At 42.8% G+C, this 24,179-nt stretch overlaps 4 protein-coding genes and 1 long non-coding RNA gene across 13 annotated transcripts; 2 read left to right on the plus strand and 3 right to left on the minus strand.

Annotated features, from left to right (window-relative positions):
- Positions 1–90: 90 nt before the first annotated feature.
- Positions 91–10,169, minus strand: LOC148380096 (uncharacterized). Of its 9 annotated transcripts, none has more exons than XM_088364482.1 (13): positions 10,105–10,169; positions 9,909–10,019; positions 7,781–7,976; positions 6,097–6,186; positions 2,963–3,029; positions 2,795–2,854; positions 2,307–2,373; positions 1,862–2,023; positions 1,334–1,703; positions 986–1,157; positions 545–723; positions 356–452; positions 91–278 (listed from the first exon to the last, which is right to left on the minus strand). In XM_088364482.1, the coding sequence occupies exons 8-13, from the start codon at positions 1,970–1,972 to the stop codon at positions 128–130; spliced, it is 1,080 nt and encodes a 359-aa protein (XP_088220608.1). In that variant the 5' UTR covers positions 1,973–2,023; positions 2,307–2,373; positions 2,795–2,854; positions 2,963–3,029; positions 6,097–6,186; positions 7,781–7,976; positions 9,909–10,019; positions 10,105–10,169; the 3' UTR covers positions 91–127. The 9 variants fall into 9 exon arrangements, with proteins under 9 accessions (XP_088220608.1, XP_088220612.1, XP_088220607.1 ...); XM_088364486.1 differs by having other exon boundaries at positions 1,801–2,023; positions 10,101–10,165; XM_088364481.1 differs by having other exon boundaries at positions 10,101–10,163.
- Positions 4,403–9,823, plus strand: LOC148380097 (neurocalcin-delta B). Its single transcript, XM_088364494.1, has 4 exons — positions 4,403–4,618; positions 7,048–7,477; positions 7,922–8,027; positions 8,271–9,823. The coding sequence occupies exons 2-4, from the start codon at positions 7,100–7,102 to the stop codon at positions 8,363–8,365; spliced, it is 579 nt and encodes a 192-aa protein (XP_088220620.1). The 5' UTR covers positions 4,403–4,618; positions 7,048–7,099; the 3' UTR covers positions 8,366–9,823.
- Positions 10,170–10,269: 100 nt separating the features above from the next.
- grhl2b (grainyhead-like transcription factor 2b) lies at positions 10,270–16,707 on the minus strand. The gene is made up of 16 exons (XM_088365657.1): positions 16,300–16,707; positions 14,846–15,035; positions 14,645–14,712; positions 14,234–14,570; positions 14,089–14,147; positions 13,856–14,012; positions 13,673–13,784; positions 12,451–12,545; positions 11,966–12,124; positions 11,788–11,845; positions 11,561–11,700; positions 11,436–11,473; positions 11,216–11,307; positions 11,046–11,131; positions 10,908–10,972; positions 10,270–10,827 (listed from the first exon to the last, which is right to left on the minus strand). Exons 1-16 carry the CDS (start codon positions 16,317–16,319, stop codon positions 10,713–10,715), a joined length of 1,791 nt encoding a protein of 596 aa, XP_088221783.1. The 5' UTR covers positions 16,320–16,707; the 3' UTR covers positions 10,270–10,712.
- On the plus strand, positions 16,400–17,004 carry LOC148380099 (uncharacterized). The gene is made up of 2 exons (XR_015855103.1): positions 16,400–16,519; positions 16,685–17,004. It is a non-coding gene; the product is annotated as an uncharacterized LOC148380099 (long non-coding RNA).
- A 3,057-nt stretch (positions 17,005–20,061) lies between these two features.
- On the minus strand, positions 20,062–23,591 carry LOC148380100 (uncharacterized). Its single transcript, XM_088366073.1, has 2 exons — positions 23,427–23,591; positions 20,062–22,252 (listed from the first exon to the last, which is right to left on the minus strand). Exon 2 carries the CDS (start codon positions 22,218–22,220, stop codon positions 20,832–20,834), a length of 1,389 nt encoding a protein of 462 aa, XP_088222199.1. The 5' UTR covers positions 22,221–22,252; positions 23,427–23,591; the 3' UTR covers positions 20,062–20,831.
- Positions 23,592–24,179: the final 588 nt, after the last annotated feature.

A 24,179-nucleotide genomic window follows, 5' to 3' on the forward strand; every position in this document is an offset into this window, starting at 1 on the left:
CATTAATAACAAATAATAACCAATACCTAATAATAATAAAAAAATGTTGGGTTTTAATTGAAAAATAAACGTAACTGTCCAGAACCAATATTAATGTTAAAATTGTGCTTTAATATTGTTGGGCAACTCATTTCAATTCATCAGGCATGGGTTCTCCTCTAATGGCAGCCAGGGCATTGTCGACCATCTTCTCCGCAATATTTCTGAGGGTGGTGATGGTACTGACGCCAAGGTGAGGGGTGATCAGCACGTTGGGAAGGTCGAGGAGAGGATGATCCCTAAGTCAAATGGAGAACGTGATTACAGATAAGCCACTGAGTCTTCAATTAGAGATGCTGTGATTCAGTGTGAGAACCTTGGGAGAGGTTCAGGATGAGTCACATCCAAAGCAGCTGCTCGTATGGTCCCGGCTTTCAGCGCCTTAACCAACGCGACCTGGTCCACCACTGCACCTGAACAAAGAAACAATACAAAGATGAAAAAAAGGGTGAATTCACAAAAGGAGAACACCAAATATGTGGATGTTCTCTATCTACCACCCAACCTCTGCTGATGTTGACCAGTGTGGCGGTGGGCTTCATGAGGGCCAGCTCCCTGCTGCCGATGAGGCCGGTGGTCTCCGATGTCAGGCACACGGATAGCGCCACAAAATCAGAACGGCCCAGCAGGTTGTCCATGTTCTTGCAGTAGCTTGCCCCCAGCACTTGCTCCTCCTCCACATTTCTGAGAAGGGACAAATTCTCAAAGTAAACATAAATTAATCCAGTTTGTCAATTTAGTGAGGCAAATGCAGTGGAGGCTTTTATGTTTGGCGGTTCTACTCATTTGAATGTATCTGAGATGTTTTATTTTCTAGGTGCTTCTAATTTTGTTAGAGACAGGATTCAGGAATTAAATGCAAAGTCCATCTCAATGCTTTTATGGGTTTGATCAGCATTGTTTATGCAATTACTCTTGCGCTTACGGAAATTACAGTACATCTTACCTTCTGTTTCTGTTATAATAGAGAATCTTCATATCAAATCCTTTGGCCCGCTGAGCAATTTTGCAGCCAATATTTCCCATTCCGATGATTCCCAGAGTGGACCCTGAGACCTTGATGCCACTCAGGTATTGGGGCATGACACTGGTGTTGGGGTCCATCGTAATTCGGTGACCTGCAAAGACACCGGTACTACATGTAGTACGAGACAAACATAAAAATAGCACACGTAGCAAAGACTCTCCTCAACTTTCGCTAACAGCCCAAACTGACCTCTGATGGAAAATATAAACATTCACATAATCATTTCTAGCATTCCTCCCTAGCTACAAGTCTACTAGCCATAATCACCTTCAACGATATTGCGCGCTGATGCGAGGAGGAGCGCCATGGCCATATCCGCCGTACAATCACTGACCACCCCGGGCGTGTTGGCCACCTTAACCCCCAACCGGGCAATGTAGGGTAGGTCCAGGTGGTCATATCCCGCCCCTGCGCTAGCGATCACCCGGAGCGCCGGGAGTGAGCTGAGCAGCGTCGGGGTGACCGGCATGATGCTTGCCCATATAAACAGAACCTGGATTGTGGGGCCATGCGCTCCCGGGTCGTTCAGGAAGTCCTGGTAGAGGACAAGCCTGAAGTGCTGCCTAAATTTGTCCAGGAACTCCTCCAAGATGCCCTTCTCGACAATCAGAGCCCACGGTTTGTTGCTGTCCATTGCCTGAAAGAAAAGTAAAGCAATATATAGGACAAAATGTTACTCAAACATTTCCTTCACAAATGATATAAAAAGCGTCTATTGTGAAAATTGGACAGACCGTTAATTTGGAGACAGAGGATAAAAAAATTGAACTGAACTAAAAAACTGAACATCCACACCTGTAACTGGTCCCTCAGAAACACACCGAGCCTGTCTTGCGTGTGTAAATCACTTGTACAGTCGAAACATGAAATATGCTGACACGTCGCCGGTCTGGTGCATGTTGGCATTTGCAGTCGAGGGAGGGCCTTCACTTTGCATCTAGCAAACAGGAGGAGGACCTTTCCTCGTCGTCATAAAAGTTAAGATCGTTAGAAGACTCGTTCTTCTTATTTGAAGATCACATGAAATAGGCTGGATTTAACCATGACTCATTTTACAAACAGAATCTTGTTTAAAAAAAAAAAAAAAGAAAAAGCTGCCAAATTATTTACAATTGTGTCTCATTAAATCAAAATAATATTGGTCTTTATGCCTCTCTTTGACAACAATATTTATATATTTACCCACTCACTGCAAATTGATTGGACTGAAAAAAAAAAGTCAAAGTGATGCATTAGTTACCTTGTGATGTTGATGCAAGCCCTTTACTTGAAGCAGCTTCCACTCTTTCAGGGGTCTCAATTTAACTCTGTAGATAGTTAATGTATCAGCAATTAAAAGAGCTTGCGTAATATTAAAATACATTTTAACAGACACCTTGCAATGATACCATGTCTGTGTTTGGTCAATCATCGACATCGGGGTTTGTGGCTCAGCCATTTGGGGGGGGGGGGGGGGGGGGGGGGATTTTTGCCCAATCAGTAAAGTTCACAGGGGTGGAAGTCTTGTGATGACTATAGAATAAAAAATTGAGTTACAGTTGATTAGTAGCTAATATGATAATGACATTACTGGGCATGAACCTTTGATCATGTGCAACAAATTTTATCTTGGACTAAAAAACACAATTAATCACTTTCAGCAGCCTCCTATTGTGTCACAATTTGGACACAGATGTTGCTGCACGAGAGGGCCTCGGGAAATCCGCTAAAAAACACATGGCAGCACACCTGCCAGCTCCTCAACGGGTTCCTGCGAAGAAGCTCAACACGCCATTGCTCAGCATGTCCCTGTTTGAGAATAAAGTCACCTGTAATCCAGTCAAGCTTGGCCGTTAAGTCCGCCAATGGTGACGCACGGCGGCCGCTGCGGTGAAGTAATAGGTCAGCCAGGCCTACCTTTTCCCACGGGGGGCAGAAGATGATGATCTTAGTCAAAGTCTGTTGCCACCTAAAACAGCAGCACCTACCAAGGCACAAGAAGAGAAATTACAGTTATTCAGGAGATGTTGGTTAAGGCGATATAATTTGTGCATGGAGTCGACTGTGATTTTACGAAATCCCGCACAATGCAAGAAAGCGCTTTCTTGCATTGAGTCCAATTATCCAATGAGAGAAATCTCATGGCAGTGAATGGCCACCACTGGAGGCGATCCAAGGTTGACGCTGAGTGGTTAGGTAAGCGATAATCGCAGGAGCTTGGTGGATCGTCTTCTCCCGTGCAGATCAACGGCTTCTCAATGCCCCCCCCCTTCAGAAAGCTGATGTTACCTAATGATGCCGCCTGTTGATGCCATGGGGCCACGTTCGCTTTGTTTACACCAAAATGCACAGTGGGGTGGGGTTACTCTTTGGTAGACAGCTGGTCAGATCAATGTTATGCAAAGCTATTAGTCAGATGCTGCCGCTTCCCAGCACTCAGGCGTTCTCTGCCTCGGGGGGTCCAAACTAGCCCAGCGGATTACGTGGATAAAAGGTCAACATCTTTACATTGTCCAACGACAGGGGAGTGTGGCGCCAAATTACGCTGGCGTGCGACATGACATGCATTAAGTCATTGAAGTTATGTCATTTTAATGCATCCATTTTGAGAGCAGATTATGTGCTTCATACTATAGATGAGATTATTGTTTGGAAATATATGGGACGATAAATCCTATGAATAAGAGTACGCTATAGATTAAGCTATTACAGCCATTTTATGGCGAATAGCTCATTTTCCAGGGTTCAAAGTTCTCCACGGTGCTCCTGACCTCTGTTGATGTTTTGTGATTGCCATTTATTGGGATTCAATTGCCTTCTGGGAAAGCACTTACTGAAGGCAAAGAACATGATTCATTCCAAACCAGCATTCAATGTGTCAGCACGCTCTGCATGGTCAGCCTGCTGACTCAGCAGAAGGGAGAGAGGGCCCATTCTAAGGCCATTAAGAAAACACGCCCAGGAACAGCGGCTGAATAAGCCGCGACGGCTTTGTGTCCTGCTAATCATCTTAAGGTAAAGGCAAAGCGTGGCTGCAAATGTGCTTGCATGAGGACACCTGTACCGTACTGAGAGGCTGGTGACCATCATTAGAAGTATCTCAGTTTTATCATGCAATGGTAAAAAATAAGGGGGGGGATGCAATGCTAAACTATAACAGAATCTAAATTAAAATCATGCAATTTATCCATGTATCGATCAAAACATTAATTTTCTGTACATTATGGTGCAAGTGTACCTAATAAATTGTCTCATAAATGTCCTAACGAACCACCGGGTTTTACGTTGCCAGGCCAACGGGGCTTCTCATTGGTCACCTACTACCCACGTGACACTTAGGCTTTGACGTCACGCCTCGAGGATTGCCCAGCTTGCAGTGTGTACGTCCAGTCACAAGCGAACGACGAGAGCCGGAGTTTGGACCGAGACCCAGCCGGGGAACTGCAGCTTCCCGTGTGGCTTCTCGCGACTTGTCGCCGCCTCTTTGTCGTCTCGGAAACTTTTGTCTCAAATTGTTATGGGCCATTAAAGACACTTTTTGGAGGCTCTTCCACACAGCGACTTGAAAGCGAGGTAAGTTGTTCGGTCCCATCGCCCTCCTCCCCCCATCTCCGATGCACTTTGGTAGCTTCCTGGTAGTTTTGTTACTGCACAGGTACGCCAACAGGTCGACGCAACGTTAGATAAAGTTATTTTGCACAACGTGTTTTAGTCTTGCAGAGAAGATTCGTGCAGCGGATAAAGCTTAGCTACTTCTGCCTAATCGGATGAGGCTGCTCCACTCGGTATCTATGAAACCCCCAAAGGGAGACATGATTCCCAATGCATTATGAGCTATTATTTTTTGCTCAACATATGTCAATTAAAACAAATGTAACTTGCTAGCAAGTCTTTCGTATTTTAATTTACTGGGACAAATTCCTAAATGCATGCGCTGAATTTTAACGTGGGGTCCATATTGAGACGTAGTTGTCGATTTATGTCTTTGTGGTATAAAAAAATAAATCAAACCTCAGAAGTCATTGTAAATAAAAGCTAAAGCATTGACTCCACAAGTGTGTACACAGTACTTGGAACAGGAGCAGGAAAAATACCATCCATCAGGACTACATGATCAATTGTTATGTTTACATTTAAGGATTTCATCTTCAAGCCTCTGCAGTCCTCCTCACTTGACCAACTAAGTTATGGAAGTAAAAAATAACTCTTCACCGATCTAGCTAATAAAGTTCATTGGTCACTGAGGCTTACAAGAATACCACTGGTGGTGATGACAGGGTGTTGTAAAAACAGAAATAGTAACCCAGAAACTAAAATAGTAACCCTAAAGACATTACAGAAGTTAAATGTGATGTTCTAAAGACACACACAGACAAAACAGAAGAGCTGAAGAAAATACAGAGAGAGCGCGGGTGGAACCGAGAGCTAATAACCCCCTTGGAAGGGTCCTTCTGAACACTTCAAATGGCGAGTTATGCTAAATCTGAAAGTTGGCTCTATTTGTGTCGATGCGGGCAACTGGCGGTTTGATCTGCTCTGATGTTGCCTGGACTCCGATTAGGCCTCCATGCCTGTAGACTTAGACGCGGGCTCGCTCAAGGTTTAAAACAAACAGTGCCCTCTTTGTGCTACTCGCCAGCAGTTTGCTGCCACTGTTTGTCCAATCGACAGTCTGCTCACCAGTTTGCAGATGTCGTCCGCGACACTTTTTGGGTTTCATAAAGGCGCCTATGTCGTGAAGATTACCCCCCCCCCCAGTCCCCCGCAACACTGATAATGCAAGGTTGTGTTTGCGTAGCGACGATGGCACGATGGAGTGACAAGCCGGTTTCAGTTGACGCGAGACAAAAGGTGTGTTAGCGAGTCAAGCATCAGGAAGTGACACAGGAAGCGGTTTTTATGTACTCAAAAGTGGTGGGAGTCGTATTATCTCGGAGTTTGATCTGTTCTGGTTGCACTCGTTTAGTGGCAGTTGCAATCGTGTAGAATCTAGCGAACTCTGACTGTCACAAGAAGAACCTTCATCCCCCGAAGCAGATGGTATCACATACCCTGAGTCGTCTTTCTCCTCATCATGCACACGCCAACCTCCTCTCACTTTTCAGGGGGATTAACTCTGGTGCTCTTTAGTTGGGCTTTACCTGCGGGATATAAATGGAGACTCTTGATCATTATGTAAGCTGAAGACAAGATGTTCAGGAAAACCCGCATAGTCCAAAACTAAAGTAAACAAAACACAATGTAGCAATGTACTCATTGCTAATTACTCTTAAAACCGAAACCTTTAAAGAAAATGGGTTCGGGAATGAACAGATAGACGAGGAAGTCTTTAACATCTAGCAACAAAGCGTTTCAATTTGATAGGTAAATCTAATGGCGCTGATTTACAATCGTCTCGCAAAATTCTTTTGAGCCATCAGCAAATGTTCTTTTGTTCTTTCACCTGAAAATCAGTGGCCCCCCGCCAAGGATGAACAATGCTAATTTGCTTCAAATTGTCAGCAATTAGAGTTAAGGGCCTCAAATATTTCAGGTCTTTGGTGGGTCAATGTCTTGCATTAAGCCGGCTGGTGTGGTGTCGTACCTTCCACCTCAAGAGGTGGTCAACAAGCGGGACATGGCCTGACCATGTGATCCCCCTCGTGTCCATCTCGGCAAAGCCGCGATTATGTAACAGTCTCGTTTGTCCTGCAAGTGCAGGTAAGAGTCTTAACGGGGGCAGAAATAGCCTGGTTACTTCTGGCGTCTGCTTTGAGGGATGTTCAGAGAGGCCATCATCTCTTAGCTTCTTTTAGAATGTACAACTCCGGTTGGGAACAGCCTAAAAACGAACACACTTATCCAACTTTGTATGACCTTCTGTGCTAGGTTTGAAGGTCCGAGGCAGACAACCCTCTGTGTAACCCTTTCTCTGTATTGTTTTTTTTTTACTTTGAGGTGCCACAATAGTTTTACAATATTATTTGGATGCTTCCTAACAACGTTCTTGTTGGTTCTTTCAGACGTCTGAAACCACCGCCGCTCTCTCACCACACATCACTTTTACCATCAACCATGGGGAAACAGAACAGCAAGCTCCGTCCTGATGTCATGCAGGACCTGATGGAGAACACTGACTTCACCGAGCACGAGATCACAGAATGGTACAAGGGCTTCCTGCGGGACTGCCCCAGCGGCGCCCTGTCCATGGAAGAGTTCAAGAAGATCTACGCCAACTTCTTCCCGTATGGCGACGCCTCCAAGTTCGCCGAGCACGTCTTCCGCACGTTTGACGCCAACGGCGATGGCACCATTGACTTCCGGGAGTTCATCATCGCCCTGAGCGTCACGTCCCGTGGCCGGCTGGACCAGAAGCTCAAGTGGGCTTTTAGCATGTACGACCTGGATGGCAACGGCTACATCAGCAAGGCGGAGATGCTGGAGATAGTCACGGTGAGTCGTTGCTCAAGCTCGCTGCGTCGCATATATCCGCATGCCCGCGGTGTAATTTTAGCAAGCTGCACTTCCTGCGGTGTTTAATTTCGAGAAGCTGCCTCTTGACTCAGCACCACATCCAGCTGCTGTGTGCTATTAGTGAGTGTCGACAACCTTCCTCGTTTTCTTTTTTTTTTTGTTAGGGATCAAGGGTTACATTAGGGTATTCATTTTAAAATTAGTTAATATCAAAGTGGAACTTGAAAGTGCGGAGAGCAATGTGAACACAGTCAAAACTTCAAATAGAATTTAATCACTCACTTGAGTCTTGGTGTGCAGCTTCATGTCAAAGGTCGTCTCGAGCAAAATTAATACGTTTGAGTCTGTCAACGACGCTGGTTGCCATCAAGTTGAAAATGACTGAAATCCTCTCTCACACTGTGACCGGTCTTCTATCCACAGGCCATTTACAAGATGGTCTCCTCAGTGATGAAGATGCCGGAGGATGAGTCGACACCTGAGAAACGCACGGATAAGATCTTTCGGCAAATGGACACGAATCGAGATGGTAAGATTTTTATTCTGCATTTTAAGGGATTTTTTTTTCTTGCAAAATTACAACTTAATTCTATTAAAATTACAAGATTTTTTTTCTCATTTAATTATATTTTTCCGCAAAATATTTTGTCAGGTCTTTTTTCCTCCTAGAAGTTTTTGAAACAATTAAAAGAAGTTTCTGGCATGATATATTTGCTTTAATTCAGTTGACATTTTACTGCTCCTTCTAATCTTTTTTTTTTTTTTTGTTCAGGTAAATTGTCTTTGGAGGAGTTTGTGGAGGGCGCCAGGAGTGACCCGTCCATTGTGCGGCTGCTGCAGTGCGACCCAAGCAGCGTCGGCCAGTAAGCGGCCGGCTTGCTTCTCTTCCTATCACCTCTTTTTTTTTTTTGCAATTAGTTCCTCAAAAAAAAACACCATCTGAAGGACACCTTTGACAGACTGTATTGCTGTATGCGCAGGACTTGTTTTTTTTCTAAAGTGAATTTAGGAGGTACCAAACTGCACTGAATCCATCGTTGCTGCTGCACTTTTTGAATTGGGAAGAGTCAGTGGATGACAAGAACTGAAAAGTGAAGCATCTTGGGAAATGTAGTTCCTCTTAACATCAGAAGGATTTTAACGCACATTTTTTGGGAGGAATAATACACAGTCGAGCCCCTAATGAGAACCGTGCTGGCTAGACATTCAGAGATAAAGTGAAGACATGTTGAAACCTATAATGTTTGTTTTTTGCAGTATTATTGATTTTTAGAATTTTAACAAAAGGCTCCAACTCCAGCTTGGTGCAAAAAAAAAAAAAACGTTTTTTTTTTGTTTTTTCTTAAATTGCACAGTAAAATCCAGGCTGTAAACATAATTTTAACCATTTTTTATATAGATATTATTTGAAAAAACACAACTTCAACTCAAAATCAAATGTTCTATTAAATGTCTATTAATGTTTAAAATTTTATAAATAATTTCCTTATTTATTTCCACCAATTTTGTTTAAAATCCCATAAATGCAAATGTTGGCCAGTGGACGAATCATTTTGGGTCTAATTGTATTTTTTTTTCCTCCCAAAACTCCACATAAATAAAACGAAAATAGCTGTTTTAAGGATATGTATAGTATTCTATTCTTTTATGATGAATTCACCTTTAAAAATGTGTAAATTATTGCAATGTTATGTTTTTCTTTTACTTGAAAGGACAAAAAAAGATGTATATTTATGCTAGACCAAGAGCACATGTATGGTAAGCAGAAATGATTACACATACGCGTTTAATTTTGTTCCCTGAAACCAAACGCGCGTATGTATTTTATGATTATATTCGCTTGCCGTACATTTGTGCGTTGCTATGCAGTCACACACAAAATGGCGTCGTGGGAAGTGACGTTTCCCCAATATGGCCGCTCACGCTACCAATTTATTTGTCATACATGTGTTTATGTTTGTCATGCTTTAAAGCTGCACCAAATTTCGCTTTCACTGACTTAAGTATTTTTTCTAATCCCTGCTGGTGTGAAGACACAATGTTGTTTTTTTAGTGAAAAGGAAACAATTTGAAAAAAGAACAACTGTGATAATGACGGCGGAAAAGGCCGTTGAGTACTTCAGTCCCACCTCCATTAGAATTTTGTGGTCTAAGTGCCAAATATAGATGATGAATTTAAAAGAATAAATGTACACACAGTATTGTATCATTTATACTGTACCTGTCGAACAAAAGAGGATGTCACTATCATTATTTTATTGGTAGATTTTGTAAACTTTGTGTAGGATGTCCATTTTGTTATTCAAATAAAGACGAAATAATCAAGTGGATGTTTTTGTTGACTCTCACACCAAATAACAACCAAAAGAATTGAAAACCATATAGGAGAAACATTCAAAATATTACTCACCAACTTTATCTCGTGCTTCAATTAGCCGCAGCTGCTTGCCGTATTCCGAGTTGTCCAACGACCGGTGCCGTAAAGTGTCGTGTCGTTTCTTGTACGACGATGAATAAACTTCTGGGCAGCATACAATTCATTTCTACGTGTTATTTGACATAATTCGGCGATAAAGAGTAAATCTGGTGCCCTTGTACTTACATACCGCGGGTGGCATGATTATACCGTTAGCTTCCGGCTAACGTCAAACTCGTCTGCGCATGCGTAAATACTACCAGCGGGAGAGTGCGACTCACATGGATTATTCAAATCGATTATTTTCCTAAGCATTTTAGTGGAAACATGCATAACAGATGAGATTGATTACTGATATATTTCCATGGCACATGTATTTATTCACTTTTTTTAACAATGTTAACGTGAATAATAACATTTTCATATTTATAAAAGTCACGTGAGGGCTCTTGTCAAAGGGCGACTTGTTGCAAAATTGCTGAAATGTGAAGTACTTGAAATTGATGGATACATAGATACATATTATAAGAAAAATAAATAACTACCAAAAAACAACAACAATAAAAACAAATCAAGGCTGGCATGCAGAGAAGCTGCAAACGAAGAACTAATAAAGACTACATGTTTACACAATGGGTGGGGGATTCGTCAATACAAATCAAGTCTATGTACACATTGACAAGACACTTTGTACAGTGGATCCGCCAATATGGACTCCATTATTTCTGCCTTTAAGGACCAGCGACGATTACTCCGTGCAAGAGTAGCCCACAGTCTTAAAACATTTTTTGGGTGTGCTCATATTTCAGTCAGCGTGACCTTGTAGGTGTCAGCGTAGGTTTCCATGTGCAGGATGAACGTGTCTTCGTTGGAATAGTGCTCGATGATGTTGTCGTCCATGTTCACCAGGATGCTGGTGAAAAAAGAAAAGGAAGGGAAAAGTTATATGAGCAACTTTGCCGCCGTAATAATTTGCTGCTGACTCCGCCTCACCCTTTTTTGCTTTTCTTGTAGACCTTGGTGATCTTCTCCGTGGTCAAGTTGTACTTCTCAGATATCTGTAGATGGAAATGCTGATTGTGCTGTTTTGACACCTTTCACCCTGAAACCAAAATGGCAGCCGCCACTCACCGCGTCCACGAGGCCTCGCAGCGTCGGCGACTTTAGCATGAGCGCGTCGAACACCTCATCTGTCTCCTTGCGGACATACAGCAAAACTGTGGTAGGACAAACATGTCATGTAACTAAGAGTAGCACGACCGTGCATTACTAGTAATGTTCTTTCAGGCCGGCCTCCATACCTCTCTTGTTCACCTCCTCCTTAATCTGTTTCTGCGGCGACGGACACAAGTCGTCCTCGGACGGCCGGAACATCCTCTTGACCAGCACGCTCCTGATGCAAACATTGTCATGAATAATACTTATTTGTTTTGATTGAATTTATGCTTTGCGTGTAGTGCATCTCATTTGCATATCTCTTTGAGCTGATGTAAATGACACTTCACGTTTGGGCACACTCACCCTTCTCGCTCCATTTCCTCTGTGTTGAAGGTGAACACCTGAAAACATAGATTTGCTTTTATTATTATTTATTTTATTTTTTTAATGTCAACATTCTTCTTGAATGCTGCCATATCGTACCGTACCTGTCCGGCCCTCTGCAGGTTTCCAAAATGGACGTCAGGGATGAAGAGGACAGGTTGTGCTTCCAGGTCGGTCATGGTCTTGAAATATGTGGTATCTGATTTCTTGGGTACCGTTATAACACCCGCGCCTCCATCTTTACCTGCGTTCCAAGGAACAGTTTTTCATGGCTCCCGTTTACTGTTAATTTATCCTGAATATTCTCATAAAATTAAAACTATTGAGATACCTTTGGATTTCTTACGGAAAAGCTTTCTTTCTTCATCTCTTATCTTACGTTCTGCTCCCTGAAACAAAGAAATGAAATACAAAGACAGGAAGCGAAAGAAAGAAATGTGTGTGAACTAATATGACCACAAGGGGGAGGTATTGTGTTCTGATCGAACTGGTTTAGGATGGTGTCTGACCTTGTCACAGAAGACCTTGATCTGCGAGTAGGCCCTGTGCAGAGGTTTGTTGCTGCGATTGTTGTAGCTGTAAGTGTCCATCTGGATCATCAGAGGCAAACCCTTGACACCCTTCTGCGACGAAAAGTCCGTACTCAGGCAGTTCACCGTGATGAAGATCTGACGAGCAGCGCATTCATTAGGTCATGTATTCATCCGTATTATATTTAGACGTTTGTGTAATAAATTGGTCGCAGTAATCTGCCAACAACTGAATCAGCATGAGAAAAAAAACCTGTCTCGCTGCTTTTTATTTCTCAACACCCCTCCGGCATGGGTAAACATACCTGACTGGTTTAAAAGAGCTTGAAATGTCAATAACTGTCATTTTGTAGTCTTTTGTCTGCACCGCTTTTACTACATAGATGGAATTTTTTTTTGGTCCAATTAGATTTCAGTATCTGTGTTGCCATGTCGATTTAATCTTTTTCAGCCGTTTTTCTTACCTTGGCCTCTTCGTTGACATCCCACGTGAAGGAGATGGCATTGTAGGCGATTTCTTCGATGTTGCCGATGGTGTTGAAGCTTTCCTTGTAGTCAGCTGGGAGGAGAATCACAGCATTTAAAAAAAAAAAAAAAACACACACAGAGTGGTCATTAAAAGTCACAAGCAGGTAGCCATTGTTTGTTCCTGATAAGCAATCCAATGGCGCACGCTTCAATTTGAGAAGATAAAGTCTTATCTGGACAGGACAAACAAACGCTCTGGCTTCAAAAAAGCCGCTCAACAAACTCTTTTAGTGGTTGAGGAGCAAACAGGTGTGTCTTCGGAATTCTGTTACTTAGAGCAGCAAAGAGCCCCTTTCACACTGCCTATAAAAAGTTGCCAATGTTTTGCAGGGCATTTGCACCCGAATTTTGATGACAAAAACTGTTTTGCAACACATGGCCACAAGGGGGCCCATTTTCACAAAGTCTGGGTATTACGATTATATGTTGTGAAGGAATCAACATGCATGTTAGGCTTTACTTGTTCCGCAACAGGTGCACAATGGAGACAGGAAACAAGTATCACCCACACACACACACACACACACACACATAGGTTTTTAAATGAGCTCACGTATTCTATGACGTGGCCCCGAGGCACCTGCACATCACACACACACACATCCTCTTTGCTGCTAGCTATTCAAATCAGCTCGACCAGCGGTTTCAGGTTGCGTCCACCAAGAGGAAAAAGGTGCAGGGCCGCCTGTGATTTAGCCAGCAAGCTAGCCGGGCGGTTGCCGTCAATCCGTGCTGAGTTTACGCTAATTTTTCTTTGTTGATGATCCAATATGAAGCCCCCCATAATGCCCAAATGATTATTTTGAACGGACCGCGCATCTTCACATTCCACTCCTTGTCCTGACAAGCCATGTGTGCGTGCGTGTGTATAGTCGTACGCACGTGTGTGTGTGACATACCTCAAAGTTTTCGAGGGGGTAGCAGGCCTGAGCTTGTCAAACACACAAACAAGCCTCTCACACTCATCAACAAGTCATAGAGAAGTGATTCCAGTAACAATTCGCTATTCTTCAGGTGTGTGTGTCATGGTGGCCGTTTAGCCTGAAGGCGGGCAGTGAGAAGGGTGGGGGCTTGTTTGCTCTCAGTGTGGCCTTTTTTTTTTTTTTTTTTTTTACGAGCATTCCAGCATTGGAATTAAAGTTAAATCAAACATCTCACCGATGTCCAGGACTCTCTGCTTGGCCGTGTGTTGCCGGGAGTGCCAATACTTCCAGTATTTCAGCTGCTCGTCTCTGTTTTTGTCCTCGCTAAACACCACCATGATCACACTCTGAAACGACGTAGAGGAGATGGATAGTATTTGTTCGGAGAATTATTTTTCATCACACTCGCGGCACTCACCCGCACTTTGCTGATGGGGTGTCGTAGGCGTTTGTTAGCGCTGAGCTCGTTGAGGGTGACGGCGTAGAACTGGCCCTTGTTTAGGTAAGTCATGGGGCCCTCACCCTGTTTCTGACGGAGCGAGCGAGTGGCATCCAGGGTGTACTGGAAGCTCTCGCTATGACATCACGGGACTCGTTAGACCTCTTAACAAAACGGGGGGGCGCTTGTTTACACATTGGGTGGTGACTTACGTTCCGTCCTGGTGGAACAAAAAGTCATCTGACGCCAGCGAGGAAGGCGTGTGGTACTTCTGGCGAGAAAAACAGCAAAATACAAAAGACACTTATATAAAAGGAGCTTTTTATTAAATATTTGGGGACCTGATTCCTTCCTCACCGTGTCCCCTTCCTCGTCAAAGGGGCTGTCCGGCGGGCTTTGCTGGTCCTCCTTCACGTAGGAATTGTGGCTGACTGTGGTCACCTCGTAGGGGCTTTGCTCGTAGACCACCCGAGATGCCTCCTCGCCGTCCACGCGATAGTGGAGCCCGACGCCCGTCGTCATGAAGACAGGCGCGTAGGACTCGGCCTTCACCAGGGCCACGGAGGGCGCCCCGCCAGCTCCGGGGCCACCGGGGTCTTCCGTGTTGAGCGACAGGTTGACCGGGACTGACTTAAGAACCTGGACACGGTTGTCCAACGTCTCGGCTTCGACGCCGTTGGGGTTACTAGGCAACCTGGAGAAACACGTAGCAGTGATGCCAGAAAGAGAACATGACTATTTGTTTAGCAATTTAGCATGTTGACCAACCTTTTCTCCTGCTCTTCTGTTATTTCCGCAACTTTGGGAGCGGTCAGGAGTCTCTTTTCTTTAGGAACCTGGAAGACAACCAAGCCGGACATTTGTAGATGCAGATCACGATTTATTTTAAAATCTTTGAAAGGTGAAATAAAAATATACAACTGAGATGCGGTTGCACAGTTTGAAGTGCAGATGATGAAGCCGAGGTACCTTGTAGTAGTCGTAGAGGAGGCCCAGGGCGTTGGCGCTGTCCTCGTCACCATTGATGCTCATCATGGCCTTGGTGGCGGCTGTCAGCGGGTTCTCCAGGTAGGAGCGCCAAGCCTCATCCTCACTGGTGTAGGCCCGCCGCACGGCTGGGAAGGAGCTCTCGTTGGGGACCACCACCACCAGACGCTTACTGGGCGGACACCATAGAGACCTTCACATTTATTTTATGAACCAGGGCTTGGCAATCCTTTCACATCATGGGCTAAGATTGATTTTTAAATCAGACTAGGGAATCTAGGGAGTCTGACCTATAATAATCTGATCAGATTCAGTAGGTGCTGCTGTTTTGGTTAGCAACACAGTTGTCACAGTCAAGAGGCTTAAGTTTAGTGGGTAAGATCACGGAGTACTACAACATGGCGTATTGTCACAACAGCTTTAGTTTGGCCCGGTGTCAAGTCGGCGCCCGCCAAATGTTACACAGCACGCGATAGACATTAGCGGTCGCGTCTTGGCCACACACACCTTTCAATAACACACACAAAAAAGCAACTGGTATGAGAAATTCTATTGACTTTTTAATATTATTGAAAATCTATTTTTACATTTATAAAAAATAACTCTGGACTGACAGTAATCTTGATTCATCTTTTAAAAATGAATAATCAGATAAATATAGAATCATCTGTATATTCATACAAATGAGAAAAATACAATTTAGCCTAATATAAGATAAAACATCATTTTGCATAAAATATGATCTGCAAAATATAACCAGAATTGGTAGCAGCTATATCCATTAATATGTTAGTGAAACCAACATCGGAATAAAAACATATTTACAAACAAAAAAAAAAAAAAACATCCAAAACGCTTTGCGGCCCACCTTTTCTCCCTACAATCATTAAGTCAAATTAAGCTAATAATATGCTATGTATGTACAAAATGCCTTAAATCACATCAAATGCCAAAATTGCACAATTTAAGTTTTAGAAACATTTGGAAACAAAAAAGGATTCAGATTAAAAGTTCAAGAGGCGTTAAAGCACAAAGCATGTCAATACTAGCTCAGTGTTCTTGATGAATAATCACCCGCTATTAATGTGCATATTTACACAAGGCCGTAGGGCTCGTGCAGTGCAATGCAAAATGCAAATATTGAAATTAAAAACAGAACAAAAAACGTCCATGCACATTTGAAGGTATTTCCTTTGATTAAAAAAAAAACAAAAAAAGGCGAATCCAAAACAAGTATTCCTCCATATCTTTACATCATCAGAGAACCACAAATGATGAAAAATGATTAGTATGCGACTATTCCTCAAATTCAAGATGTATTTTGCAGTATTTTCCCCCAAAAAATGATTCCAAAGCGAGAAAGAAAAAAAGTGGAACCCCCTCTCCCCAGTTTGGTCCGAGAATCAAAGATCGTCTCCACAGGTAAGATCACTTACTTGTCTGTCTCCTGTGACATATTTCACCTCCTCTCCCCGGCGTGGTGCCTGGTGGAACTGGACTTTCAAGTCGGAGCAGGTGATAAGAGGAGCGGGTTGGCAGAAGTTGGCGTACAGGTAAGTCCACTTTTCTTTTTTTTCCCTGAGTGTTTTTTTTTCTTCCAGTTCTCCTCCTCCTGTCACCCCCGCACCGCCACCCTCTCGTCTCTCTCGCCGGCAGGTAAACCCCCGCTTTTTTTTAACTATCCCTCCGCTCCCTTTCTGCATACAAAAAGTCGACTTAAGCAATTTATCACGATGTCAACATGATTTATATACAATTCAATACGACGATGTTTGTATTTGGCGTCGCTTAATCGCTTAGCTTTGGGAAATTCTTTCACAGCCGAGTGAGGGGAAGGTGAGGTCACCGCTCATTGGCTGCCCGGGTGAAAAAAAGCAGGCCGCTGATTGGCTGGAGAGTGACCAGGTAAAGAGCCCGCCTCTTCGTTTTGATATTTTTCAAAATATATTTTTGTTTTATGTAGCGGAATACATACAATATTTCCAAAAAATATATTAAAAAGTATGTCTAGACCCCAGCTAACTCATGTCAAATGGAAGTCAGCACACCTTCCACCATTTGTATGTTGAATATTTTTCCTTTAAATTGTTATTTTTATCTTGTTGAGTGTTTACATGTTCAATAAAATCAATCGATGTGAACGTGTGTAAATTAAGTTCAATATTATGGTTTTTATTATGTTCTTGCTCGAAAAGGTTTCATTATTTTCATTTGAATTGTACAGGTTATAGGTCAATTTTGAAGTGATTTGTCTTGTTCTCATTTTTAATATCACAAACCATTGCAATTTTATTAGAGGTGTGTAGACTTTCTTTTATATTCACTGCAATAGATTAATTGATCAGAAATAAAATCATTAGGAACCTTACAATTATCCAACCCATCTGTCCGTATTGAAACTCAAACACGGCCCTTGGGGCGCAAAAGTTTGCCCACCCCGTCAGAGCTAAGATAGAAAGGCAGGGAGGAGGCCTGTCATTAGTGACACAATGCCATTGTCCCTTTAATGAAGCAATTGTATAACCACATTGCAGTGTTTGGAATCGGCCAGGCCAACAGCAAACAATGCAGGTGCATGTTTGGCTTCTACAATCACCACCTCAATGCTAATTCAGCTCTGTTTACTTAGCCGGAAAGTTCAGGTAAAAGCCATCCACCAGTAAAAATAGGATAGTGACAACTTTTTATATTCCCTGTACTGATTATTCAACATATTTGACATTTATAGATGGTTTTTTTTCCTCGCAAAACAGTTTGGACAAAAAGACAAGTGCTTATTTGTGTGTGAATGCCTCCGGGTGATCGTGCATGGAAATCTTTTTGGAAAAGAACGCTCCGGGTTCAGTTTAACCGTCAGTGGTGTCATCGTGCGTGCGTGTGTGTGTGTGTGTCGCAGGTATGTTCTTCTCGACTCATTTGTTTGTCAGAGCAGCTGCGGCCTTTGCAGCGCTCTCCGTGTTGTGTGTGCTAGATAAATACAGGTGGAGTCCTTTTTCCTCAACCCAGCATACAAACTTAACATTGGAAGAGGGAGGTGGAGTTAAAAGAGTTAATAATAATTGTAATAGCAAACCACATACTTTTTAGTCATTTCCAGGAGACATTATGACAGTTAAAAATGGCGACTGCAAGCAGGCACGGGCAAGACGTCGGCTCCCAAGACACTCAAGAATTCCCTTGCCTCCTCCTGTGTCTCTGAAAGAAAAAAATAAAATCCTACATGCCTGACGTTTTTTTTTACTTGTCCGGACTTGGCCCGTGGATTGGGATTCAGCCTGCTCTAGAATCACGAGCGAGTGCAGGCAGGTGAGATGGACAGACGGAGAGAAAATATTTCACACAAATGTGAAGGACGATTTAATATTGCAGTTAAAAAAATTTTTTTTTAATTCCTGGCTCATGGCAATTCACATTTATTCATTATTATCTACTTTGTCGTCATTTGCCTATTCATTATCAGATTATATATTTGACTATTATTTACAGTATGTTTTATTTCCTCACTGTAAAGAATGAAATAAAAAAACAACATATGTAGTTTTAGTTGATGAAATAATTGGCTCCCAGATTAGAAACGCAGCTCTCAAGCATAAAAGTCTGCCCACCCTCAATCCAAAGCATACCACATCACGCAGATTGCTGTTATTGTGACTGCGCAGCGCCGAGTGCGTGCAGTTCGACTGGTCTGGCAACATCGTGGCGAAACCGGTTGGTTGGAAACGGGAGGCTGAAAGGAGAGGAAGTGTCAAATGAAGAAGGTTAAGAGGTAGCTTCCTCTTACGGTCGGGAATATTCTTTCACGTGACACAGGTTGAGGTGCTAACTAGTGGATTTGGGGAACATATGTTGGCCCTGAAGGGACTAAAAGAAATCCCGTTTGTTTTCAAAGCTGTCATGTAATTGCCTTTGTGTCAGTTTTACAGTAAACTTTAACCCGGAGTGGCAAATGAACAACTTGAAGCGAGCACACTTGACTTCTTTTTTTGGAGAACAGGGCGAGTCTCTTTTTTTCCCCCCTCAAAGTGATGTTATACAGAATATTGCCTTGACAGCATGAAAGGGAGAACAGGCATGAACTACATTTTAAAATTATTATATGTGTGGAAGTGGTAAAATGTATATGGTTTCTATATCGTGGATTTTAAGGAACATGTTTCCATCTACATTCAGGACTTCATAGTTCCGATTTAAGCTGGTGATCTTTGAACTTCACATTACCTCATCAAAGATGACGGCTGTCGACGACGCCTCTTCAATCTCAGAAGGGAGATAATATTCTCCGCAAGTTAGACACTTGCTGACACCTGGAAGATTTGCTTTCAGACTGTCCACCCCCCCGGGGTTTAACAACCCCACCCTGGGTCTTGTAATCTAGCAAGTCCCTGCACAACAGCAACAAGCCGCCTGCGGGCCACTCGGGCGTTCCCCTCACACACTTTCCCCCCATTCACAAAAGGCTCATCTCGCTTTTCCTATGATGGAAAAAAAGAAGAAGCAGGAAGGTGATCAGGGCAAGCGGACGACGTGATAGTTTTCTCACCAGGGTAGGATTTCAGTTGAATTGCATTGACATGATGTGATTATGCTTTGGATCAATTCATGGAGTTTATCCTCTTTAGGGTCACAGGTGAGATTGCTTTTGGAGGACAGGTGGCTGTCACAATTACATCAAAACATTGATCTTTTTAAGCGAAAAGCAGAAGTGTGGTTGTCAGTCAACCACTCACACTCATCAATCCGTGATGAATGCCTGAAAAAAAAAGGTTAAATATAAAAGTATAATCAGAACCCTCTCTAAATGACAGCGACTTGGCTGTCATTACAAAATCTTAGGGCGAAACTTTGTCGCCATCTTCTGGTCAGTATATGAAATGGGTCCGTGTACCTTGCGTTCATTCTCCTGCATATTTTGAAACGTAATTCTGAAAAAAACGGGGCATTTTTCGTTTTTTTTTCAGGAATTGTAACTTGTCTAAAAAATAAATATGGGATATTTTCCATGAAGCTGGATTTTGTTTTTTGTATTCGGTCTGGCTGAAGTTTGAAGAGACGGACTACAAATGACGGTTACTCACCGTTGAGTGAAGCCGGCGGCGGCCATCTTACGTTGCCAAACTCTAAATGATAGCCTGAACAATCAAGACTGAAATGAAAGAAATGGACAAATTGGCGGCAAAACGTAAACATGGCAAACAAAATGCAAACAAGGTCAACATTTTATTTCAAGAGCATATCTTACAAACTTACTTCATGTCAAAAACACAAAAATTCAGATAACTTTAATTGGTTGGATTGGATTCCCCATTCAAAAAGTTCATATGTATTGGAAACATGGCCATTTCATAATTTTTTGTTTTGTTCTTTTTACGTTGTGATTTAACATCTAAGAACACATTAAAAAAATACATACATAACAATATGGAAACTATTTAAGAGCTACTTGCCAAAGATTGAGGAAAGTGAGAACGCACCAATGTGACTTGAAAACAAATAGGGCGAGGGGAAACTTCCAAACACAAAGTAAGAAATCATGGCAGGAAGGCATTTGAGACAGAAGTCTTTTTCTTTTTTTAAATTGTTTTTTTTTTTGTTAAAAATGTATTATTTTTTGACGAGCAATTCATGAATCTAATATCCAGCAATTAAAACTAAAGAGGTACATTCAAAGCTTTGGCTATCAATGAAAAAATGTAAGGCTATCATATTGACGCAGCACTTGACTGGCAGGGAGATGAAGCGCCTGAATTGAGCTAAAAACTGGAATATCCTGTGAGAACTAAATTGGAGCTATCAACAGTCTTTTAAAAACAAACAAAAGAAAAGTATAAGGATTCTAGTAAGACATACTGAATAAGACAAGACAATCAGTCGGTAGAAGGATATCTAACTTACCAGACTAAAATGGTGCCTAAAAGTGCAACACCTTGACGGATTGTTCATCAAGCACACCGTTTGAACACTTGCGACGTCACTCTTGAGAAGTGCCACCCTCCTCGGTGGCGGCGTGTTCTTCCTCTTGCTGGGCGGTGGCGTCTTCTTTGCGCTCTCCCGCTTCCTGTCCCTTGCGTTCCTTTTCAGCGTTGTCGGAATGGTTGGATGTGGTGTCGTCGGGCGAAGCCGCGCTATGGACTTTGTTCTTGTTGCCAGAGTTCTTGGGGCGTCCCCTTTTGCGCGGCGCGCCGTCCTCTACCACGGTCGACTGAGGGGGGCGTGGCAAGGCGGGGTTGCGTAGGTGGGCTCCTCGTTTGGATGCGGACTTGCGTGGTCGACCTGGTGTGCGGCGAGGGGGTTCGGGGGCTCCCTCAGGAGGATCCACCAGAGGATACTTTCGAGGTCTCCCGAGGGGCTTCCACACTTTGGGCTTAGCGGGCTCGCTGCGGGAGCCAGAGGGGTACTTCCTGGGTCGGCCTCTTTTTCGTGGTGGTCCATCGTACGAGGCAGTGGGATGTTTTACGGTGTCTAACTTGGGCGGACGACCTCTGCCCCGACGAATGGCTGGGACTCCCGCCGCAACCCCGGGGATAGGATGCTTCCTTGGTCTCCCGAGGGGCTTCCACACTCTGTTTTTGGAGTCCTCAGGGGACGGAAGCGGGTACTTCCTGGGGCGACCCCTTCCCGAAGCTACTTTCTTGGGTCTCCCGCGCTTCAAGCTTTTTCTGGGGAGGCGAATGACCAGCCGAGAAGGCGGGATCTGCTTTCTGCGGGGCCGTCCTGCTTGAAAGAGTGCCAAGGACATGGTTGGCTTCTTGTTGACGGAGCCTTTTGGTCGGCCCCGCCCTCTTCTGGGACCATCTACGGTGGGCGCCGGCCGCCGCTCGGCGCTGCTCTTCCTTGGTCGCCCTCTGCCCCGCGAAGTGGCGATGCAGTTGGGTGAGTTGTTGACGGGATCATCATTGACGGGTGAGTTGTTATCATCATCGCCTAGCTCGACGCGAGGTGCCTTACTGACAGTGCTATCGGTACGCCCCGCTTCTTCGCTTTCGTCCTCGCTCGTGACATTCTCGACCTTGCGCTTCCCGGATCCTTTGGGGCGCCCTCTTCCCTTTTTGGGCGTGTCTGTGCCGTTGTCATGGGCCGCCTTTTCCACCGAACGCTTGCTCCCGGAGCCCTTTGGCCGGCCCCTCTTTTTGGGCACGTAATCTTCCCCCTTGCTCATGTCCTCGAATCCCACGACAGAGCTGTTGTTGGCGATGTCTGAAACAAGCTCCATGAGGTTTACGTCGTGAACACTGATCTGCGACTTCTTGGAACCTTTAGGTCTCCCCCTGCCACTTTTTACCACAGATATGTCCTTATTGGACTCCTGTTGGCCCGGAACGCTACCTTGTTCTTCAAACACTGTCGGTTCTTCTTCCATGCCGTTCGCATTGAATCTTTTACTTAATGCATCTGTGAAGTATAACGTCAAATATTGGCATCTCTTTATCAATCATCCCGGTCATGGTAATCCACAATGATTGAATTAATGCAACAAGACTTGTTTGTAGACTTTGTGTTATGTAAATTTCTAATATCATTAAATAAAAACAAGCAGTTATGATACTAACAATTTCAAGTCAAATTGATGCCTGGCTGGGCATAAATTTAAAAAATGACCCCTCTATTAAAAATGAATGGCACCCTCAACACACAATGAACGGCACTGCCCTCTGCGGGTCATTAAGTGAAATGCAAGACCAATTCAGGCACTTTTGGCTCCAATTTAGTCTGTAACGTTTTAAAAATTAAATAATAATTGAATGCAAGGCATTAACTTAAAATCCAATACGAATCACATTTTAATTTTAATATTCTATGCAGACAATAAGAATTATTCAATGTAGGCACTTTGGAGTTTGCTCTTTATTATAGTTAAGACAATAAGTAAGAACAAATGTATTTTAAAAACTTCAATTTGGTGCATGATAAAATGCACACTAGTCAATAATGACCTTATGAGCAATAAATATAATCTATTATAAATAAATATACAAAGGGAACGCCAAACAGAAAATTAATTTATGTTTCGTTTTCATTAATTTTGTCATTTTATCGCCAGAAAAACAGCAAAATCGTGAGCTGATTAATAATAATAAGTCCCCAAAATGCCCAAAATATCACAATAATATTTTCCTAAAATGTAAAATTCGCAAAATTAAAGAGTAGTCATTTTAAAAAAATGATGCTGTCGTTGCTGTTGAGAGGGTGTGTTTATAAGGGCTCGACTAAATCCTGGACATCACTCTTAAAATGGCGGGAAGGCGTAGCAACATTCAAGTGTTTCCCCAAATTTATCCTTCACAATAATAACACCGCGCACCATAATAAATCTATTTTGGTCACGTAAACGGATTTTTAAACGCACAAAATGAAAAAAAATGTGTCCGAATGCGTGCAATTTTTCGCTCAGAAAACGTATCGTGCGCGTTCATCATTTTGCAGCAAACAATCAGTATGTCTTTATGAAGCGGGTTGTTTTCCAGGTGATAGCCGGTTTCAAAATCGACCGCGGCGAAGTGAGCAGTGAAGCTAGCAAACGTGGCCGTTTAAAACATCACATTCGACCGACCGTCAGTCCTCTTACCTTTACGCTGTCCCCCAAAATGCCTTTGAGTGAATTTAGCAGAAAACCTTGCATGAAAATATAGCCGATGAAACCCACAAAAATGCACCAAACAATATCGATGGGACGGCAATATTAAATTTGCTGTCACTTCCGGCGGTCCGTTCACAGCAATCGATCGGTATGAAACACAAGTTGCGTCACTTTGTTCCTACATGTTTTTTTTGTTAAAACGATCGTACAACCTCTGTCTTTTGGGGCGAGTGATTCAAGGAATTCTTGATTTTTATTTAAATAATTAAAAAGAAAAATTATAATCCTAAAGGAAAATCAGTATATTTTTACCCCAATATATTCTGCGTAAAACATTATCGACCTAAATTGACTATAGGCATAGTTTTATTATTAATTGAATTAAAATCAGTGATGTTAAATTGAGGTTGCAAAGAAGTATCTTAAACTTTATTTTATATAAAATGGTAAATGGCATTTATATACATGCATATATATTTTTTCTTATATACATAGTATATTTGTAACATTTTGATTATATATTAGGCATTTCAGTATAATGATCTATACATATTTAATACATAAAACTAATGATCATTAGCATTAGCATAATTATTACATTTTCTTATTCTGCACTAAAAATGTACTTATTGCCTTTATTGGTATTGTATCAATGCAATCAAGTACTTGTTAATTTTTGATAAGCAGGAGGGTAAAAACAATTCCAAAATCAGAATGAGTGCATTTTATACTCACATTTTA

The sequence above is a fragment of the Syngnathus floridae genome, chromosome 21, assembly GCF_059516105.1.
Source record: "Syngnathus floridae isolate MCC-2025c chromosome 21, RoL_Sflo_1.0, whole genome shotgun sequence".
NCBI lineage: Eukaryota > Metazoa > Chordata > Actinopteri > Syngnathiformes > Syngnathidae > Syngnathus > Syngnathus floridae.